The following is a 7,530-nucleotide window of genomic DNA, read 5'->3' on the forward strand; positions in this document are numbered from 1 at the left end:
GGATTCCGCAGATGCTGAAGTATCTTGATTGCCATCTTAGTCTGCTCCTCTCAAATACTGGAAGTGATATAAACTCTTATGTGAAACGTAGCTTATGTTAGTAAATCAATACTGTTACATTATATTATATCTATTCATACTTATCAAATAAAAATAAACTTCAGCAGGTTATTACCCAATGAAAGTTCTAAAATAATGGCGCTATAATGACTTCGACTGGAGTTATTGGCCTACCCAAAACAGTAAAATTAATATAAACACAACAAGATTTGATGTACATAACACCTTGATGACCCTTTATCAAACATGCCAAGTATGAATACTGTATGTACCCGATGTCATGCACATATGTTCGAGTATTCCTTATCCTGGGTTGCAAATGAACTTTGAGAGAAATAATAATGATGGTAAATATTGTTCTTTCTACATATCATGCTGATTAGCGACTCTGAAGCTGATTATAAGTGCAATGAGCATACTTACTCTGTGTATTGATAATGTCATATACTATTTTTTTTAAATAGAATTATCTTTGTTTACATGCATTGTAAAAGTGTATTACCAGCAACTAAGCCATGGCCGCTCCTAACCCGTCAACTCTTCTACCACTTGGTAACATTGATAGATATATATACATACTCTATCTGTACACTTTAACCACAGTCTGAGTCTTTATGCGATTGTTGAATATATGGTTTCGTTTATTACTGAAATATTACTTGCCATACGACTACGCAGGTGGGAGTACTTGTGCTTTAACTTGAGTGAGCAAATTTTTCTGCTCCTTTTATAATCGCATGCCGGATCCACGTAGTAAAGTTCTTGAATTAAATAAGTGAACCCTTTGAACACGCAAAATTAATTTCTAGGCTGTATATAATCATCTGGTAAAAGCCAAGTTTAGATAAAATTGACTCATTTCATTGCAAGTTGGTAGGCGGAGCAAAATTACTGTACTTTCTTCCCTGTTAAGCATGAGCAGAGCTGGTTAATATTGCCAGAAAGGGACGGATGACATTACTGTGAAGGAATTAAAGGAATTTATCAGGATATTAAGTTTTCACTCAATTTAAGCATGATTTCAAGAGAAAAAGTTGCATTTTTATATTCAACTCATTCTGCATCACACATGTGTCGTCCTGCAGAGGTCATGGCAACTTTGTCACATCGAGTGAAGACGTACACTTCATGAGACTCAGGAAGGGCTCCTTGTTGGTTATAGCCCTTATTCCAGTACCAGAAACCAAGAACATCAGTATTTCACACATTTTCAGCCCACATTTTCATTATTTTTTTCATCCAGACTACCACTCCACAGAGCATACAGTAACAACATGCCTTGGTTCAGTAAAATCACATGGCACTGACTGTAGGAAAGTATTAGTATTAAAGCTGTTTCAAAATAAAATGGTAAAAACCAAATTCAAATTAACCCCCTTTTCAGGTTTCAGTTTGCTTAGAATTACCTTGATGTTTCAGAGTTGGTGGACAAATGTATTGGGTCACGCATCCATATCATCATGAAGAGTGACAAGGAGATTGTGGGTACGCTGTTGGGCTTTGATGACTTTGTAAACATGGTGCTGGAGGATGTGACAGAATATGAGGCCACACCTGAGGGCCGCCGCATCACTCAGCTTGATCAGATCCTCCTTAATGGCAACCACATCACTATGGTGGGTCATCCTTGGCTAATAGGGAAGCCTACAAATCATCCATTACCATAACTGTAATGCAGCCCCTCACACTACAAGCTTATTCATCTCATGCACCTCTCTCTAACAACACAGACAATTCTTCATCCTGACGTTACATTCACTGGACAATTATATTTTCGCGTGTTTGATGTGGGGGACTCAGACAATTGGGTGCACACAAAAACAACATAAGTCAGTCATAACTCTATTTCTGCATGTTGTATACCATACTAAGTCATTTATTTCAGCGTCAGATGATTTTACTGTGCATGTGACAAGCCTAGGCAATATAATCACATTTAACATTGGACCAAGAATACAAAACTTTCTATTCCATTCCAGCTTATAATAAACATTATTACTCAGTTTATAAAAATTCACTGCCGCCAAAGGGTCAACTTGCTGGGAAGATTTGGTCAGGATTGGAACTTACCGGACCATACACAAGTGACTTTTCAACCCATCCTCCTTGTTTTCATCTTACAAATATTAAGTCATGTATAATGGATACACAGATTATGTTTTAAGTATCTTATCACATTATTTAACAAATAAATTGAGTACTGGTAAGAGAAAAATTATATTCAGTACCGTATTCATTACCTTTCTTTTGCCTGATGTGATTACCGAATTGCTTATACTGTAATAAGTTAGGAGTACCTAGAGATGGTCTGGCCATGTGGAGCCAATGGAGAGTGAGAGACTGACTAGGAGAATGTATGTTTTTGAGGTGGAGTGGGAGAGGAAGACCAAGGATGACAGAGGGATGGGGTTGGAGCAGTTTATGAGCGAGAATGGTGTTAGGTGAAGGGATGGTTGCCTGATGGTGGAGGACAGGTTGATTTGGAGGTGATTTGTGTGGTCACCCTTTCTGGCATTAAACTCTGTATGTATAAATAGACAAATAGAGGTACAGTACATGGAATAAAGCTGTCTGGCTATAGGTACAGTGGTTAGATACAAGTACATTCCAAATAAATGTACAGTAAATTGATCATGTTCTTTAGGGATACATTCTTATTAAATCTTTGCATGTTGAGTGGTACAAAAACTACAGAAAGTCCTAGTTAGCTACATGTTGCCATTTTTACATACTTTTTTTGCATTCCAGTTCACAGTAACTTACAAAAAAAAAATACCCTGTTAACCCATTGAATTTGTGTGACATCCTCTTTTAATTCATTCTTGATGCTACCAGGCTATTTTATGCAACTTAAGAAAGCCATCCCATGTTAGAAGAGTCTGTTAATGTTATATCTAACCTGTCCTGTTTGAAAAGTGTATAATGAGTTGAGCAAAATTGCCAGATAGGAAGAATTAAAAAAAAAAAAAAAAATCCCCAGACATAAAGAGTTAGTTTCATTGCTTCCCATAAAGCTGCCAGTACTCTTGAGTTTCCAGAACCAGTTGTATGCAAAAACTTATTGCTTTATTTTGGAGCACATCAGTGATATGTAATGAAGACTGACTGTGCAGCAGTAACTCCATAAGTCTGGTGACAAAGATAATTTATTCAGATAAGGATGATTTTTCAAACTGGAAGGGTTAGCTATGTCCTTATATAACCCCTTCACTACTTGAGACCCTTCCTAAATTGAATAAAATTGCTTGCCAGTAACAAGAATACAGATTATTAAAAAGACCTTCAGACTGAAGGGGTTGTTATACATCATTACTGTAGTAATTTCATTAAATCTGTAAAAGGGGTAAAAATGTGTTTTATCTTATGTAATACTGATGATAATGTTGTACAGTTGCATTGACTTTACAGTGCAGTCTGAAACAGATATACTGGTACCATAACACAGTTGGCTGATAACCCCTTTCAGTACAGTGACATATGTTGTTAATTTTTGTGTTCTGTCCATATAATGTAATTGTATTAAACTAAAGCAGAGTTTCGTAACCTTCTTGGCCTGGCTCGGACTCAGGATATGAAGCAACCCATATTTCAGTTTTTTTTGTTTCACAGTGTTTGGAAGGGAAAGTAGTGACTTGTTTGTCAACTGTACAGAGGAGATTTGTGCATGCTGAGCTAGTCACTTGTCTTTCATATCTGATCTAAACCTAGTTCTGGACCTCCTGTGCTACTGATGGTGCAGTGCTGGATTTAGATTGGATAGTGACAAAATGACAGGAAATGTAGTTTGACGTACAGTATCTTTTTTTTTTTTTTTTTTTTTTTTCCGCTAGCTGTTAGTAATTTTAAGATTGAAAATAAGCAGAAATCAGCATACCTTATTATTGCATATTTAAGATTAGACAGAACAGTATAGATATTAACTAAAATGTTTTTCTTTCAGCTTGTACCAGGTGGTGAAGTGGCAGACTAGTCACCTGCATCACGTTACGTTAGTTGTCTTTGAAAATGTGAAGCCGGCTGTGTGTGTGTGTGTGTGTGTGTGTGTGTGTGTGTGTGTGTGTGTTCTTTAATCTCGTAAATGTGAGGACAACTTTATTTGGTGTATTCTTGCTGCCATCAGGTGATTTTATGCAGCTTAGGAGAGATATTTGCCAGTGAGGGGCTTCGAAGTTAATCCCTTTCCTACCAGAGGTCTCCCTTTAGCTTAATAAAAGCACCTGCAGACACTGTAGCAGGCATATATTAAAACAGTCATCATAGTACTGTAATGTAATGTAAAGATGAATGACTTTGTGAGAGCCATGAATTGCATACTATGAAAAACTTGAGCTATGTATGTGTAAAACTGCTGTAAATTGGCTATTATTTCAAAACCAGTATTTTTCTAGCAATGTACAGTACTGTTTATAGCTTTGTACCCTACTGTCCTGTGATTTGGTGGGTAGAAAAATGCTACTGTAACTCAGGGTCGGTTACAGTACTGTGAAATTTATGATAATTCCATTTGCCATAAGTTTGTACAATTAGGTTTGAGTGTTAGTGTTCTGATGTGAATGAGGGCTGTGAGGATCATATTAATCCCTTCACCATGCTGTATATTCCTGTATTGTTCATGCTGCTTTTAGGTAACTTAATTGAAGTTAGGAGAGGCCCTGAGTAACGAAGAGATTAATGAAGCTTAAGTCTGATCCATCCGATATGAAAAATCTCTCCTAATTTGAAAAAAAATTACAAATTGAGCATAAAATTTGCATGACATCATTGGGCTGAAGGGTTAAAATACCTACTGCTTATGCTGATTGTACAAGTAGGGTATTGTTGGTGCTCCATGTTCATCGTAAGAGCATATCATGGTTTTCCTTATCTCCATTTCTCAATTATATGTAAGTGTTTTGATCTGGAGCCATAAGTCTTTCTGTTTTCCATTTGAACTATTTTCTTATTTTCTGTGAAATGATTTACAAGCCAAACTGTTATTGTGAGCCATCCTTTTTTCTTTTAAATACTTTTTTGTCAGTACTGATGCGATATACTGTACTGTATATTTAGTTTGCTGGTAGTGTTTTATAAGTTTTGCAGTTAATATGCTCTTGAAAGGTACTACATTTTTCATTAGAAGCAATGTAGTCAGATTACTGACAAAAGGAAATATACAGTGTAAACTATTTTAGCATGGTTTTCTTGTCTTATCAGCAATATACTGTATACCAGGTACTGCAAAGTACTTAATTGAAATATTCATATCTTTGATGGTATGTGTACAAGTAATCTGAATGAGAAAGGAAGAGGCTACAGATGGAAATTGTAAGAACAGAGGAAAATTATGAATGTAAATGGAGAGGTCTACATGGGGAAGCTACAAGAGTATTACAGATAAATCAGGGTGTGTTAGTGACCACATTAATGTGGCTGGTCACTCTTGCCTTCAGTAGCCTAACCTGTGGCTTCTGTGCTTCTACTGGGGCAATAAATGACTGGATGTTGAATCGATTTGCAATATGTCCCTCCACGGATATTGGTGGAGGGGACTGTGAACCTGTGCCATACACCCCTTCCACCAAGATCCTTCAGGTGACATATGACACTGAAATCATTTTCAAGGAGCACATACCAAACATCAAGAGGCATGCAGTCTCAGACTCTGTACATTCATGACACTTACAGGGTTAGACTTTGAGCAACAAAAAGACATCAGATCAGTGATTTCCTGTAACTTCCTGGCATGGGCCCCTATCCTGTCGAACACCCACTACATCACCTTGCAGACCATACAGAACAATGCTCTACACATCATCACTGGCTGCATCAAAGCCATCCTAATTTACCAACTCAGATTCTGATTGGGTGGAACCATAGATGACACATGTCTTGTTTGTAGAATATGCCCACATACCATCATCATCTAATTAACACATATAATGAATAGGGAGGCTGCCAGAGATCAAGCAGCATGGAGAGTTGTTACAAGGTACTCAAGGCCAACACAGGCAAGCATGTTGGAGCCCTTGTAAATTATACAAAATGATACGATACAAACCAGATGATTTTATATTAAAAGAGAACCTCAGGTTTAATATAATAGAAACATTCTCCAATAATCTCTTCAGCCTAAAGCTGTACTTGCATTATACTCTGGTTAATGCATCATATTAAACATAAAGGCTTCAACTTGCATGCTTCGGCATTGGTCACCTAATGGCAACTCTCCACACAGCTCGATCTCTGGTATTCTCACTATTCAGTCCCTTATCCTGAGGTCATACTCCATGACCTCATCCCAGGTCTTTTTCAGTGTGCCACTTGCAACCCTACCCCTGATGTTCACACTTCTCAATTTCTGCACCCAATTGTCATGCTCCATCCTTTCAACATGCCCAAACTATCTCATCACAGCATCAGTACACTCCAGTCCCATTCTTCCTCTCAACTCTTTGTTCATAATCTTAGCCTCTCCAGCCTTGCATTCAAGAATGGACAACACATCCAACTACTCATTATCATTTCTATATGGAGCTTAAGAATATCCTCTTCCATTACTGCTCAGGTCTCACTACCATACAGCATTACACTCCTAACACATGCTGCATACATGGATCCCTTAGCACAGAGGGAGAGCCCTCCCAGTGTTAGAAGAGGCAACAGCCCCCTGAAGTTCATCCAACCACTTTTTACCCTAGCCACAGAGCTAGCATCAGCCCCACCTCCAGCACATAATATTTCCCCAAAATAACAAAACAAAACTCATATATTCACTCAAGAGACTTACCAGCAAGATCAATCCTCTTATGCCTGACACTTTCTACATGCTCTCCCCAACACTTTGTACACAAGAAATCAGCATTACCTCACAGTCTATCTCTAATACCATTACATCCCCTATGCACCCAATTATCACAAACAATGCACAGTATGGAGTTACTTCCCACACCCTTATGGCAAACCACACATGGCCACACTCCCTCTGCTTTGACAGTACCACTGCCAGCCCTAGATATCATTCCTTTTGTTTTATCTGCATTTACTCTCAAATCCTTGTGCCCGACTTCATCTCTCCATTTCCTAAATCTTTTCTCCACCTCCCTTTTATTTTCTGCAGTCAGCACCAAGTCATCAGCATACAACATCTCCCATGGGATTCCATTTCTGACGTTACGTGAAAGAGCTTCAAGCACCATGACAAACAAGAAAGAGCTCAAGACTTACCCCTGATGCACACCAACATTCAGAGGAAACTCATTACTCAAGTCTCCATTCACTCTCAACTTGGTGTGAGCACCCACATACATAGCCATAACCACTCTAACCAGCCACTCCTCGATCCGAAGCTTTCTCATTGCCCACATCACCACCTCCCTAGAGACTCTTTCGAAGGTCTTCTCCAAATCGACAAAAACAAAGTACAGCTCCCTTTTCTTTCTTATATATTTTTCATTAAGTTGTCGGACAATGAATATGCCATTAGTGGTCCCT

At 38.2% G+C, this 7,530-nt stretch overlaps 1 protein-coding gene across 2 annotated transcripts; it reads left to right on the top strand.

The window, feature by feature from the left end:
- Nucleotides 1-553: 553 nt before the first annotated feature.
- Nucleotides 554-5,145, top strand: LOC145402619 (U6 snRNA-associated Sm-like protein LSm5). 2 transcript variants are annotated; one of them, XM_080274613.1, is made up of 4 exons: nucleotides 554-612; nucleotides 1,480-1,676; nucleotides 4,001-4,078; nucleotides 4,111-5,145. In XM_080274613.1, exons 1-3 carry the CDS (start codon nucleotides 576-578, stop codon nucleotides 4,028-4,030), a joined length of 264 nt encoding a protein of 87 aa, XP_080130739.1. In that variant the 5' UTR covers nucleotides 554-575; the 3' UTR covers nucleotides 4,031-4,078; nucleotides 4,111-5,145. The 2 variants fall into 2 exon arrangements, with proteins under 2 accessions (XP_080130739.1, XP_080130738.1); XM_080274612.1 differs by having other exon boundaries at nucleotides 4,001-5,145.
- Nucleotides 5,146-7,530: the final 2,385 nt, after the last annotated feature.

Source organism: Coenobita brevimanus, chromosome 58, assembly GCF_032717465.1.
Source record: "Coenobita brevimanus isolate Jiangsu-jjx chromosome 58, ASM3271746v2, whole genome shotgun sequence".
In the NCBI taxonomy this organism is placed as follows: domain Eukaryota; kingdom Metazoa; phylum Arthropoda; class Malacostraca; order Decapoda; family Coenobitidae; genus Coenobita; species Coenobita brevimanus.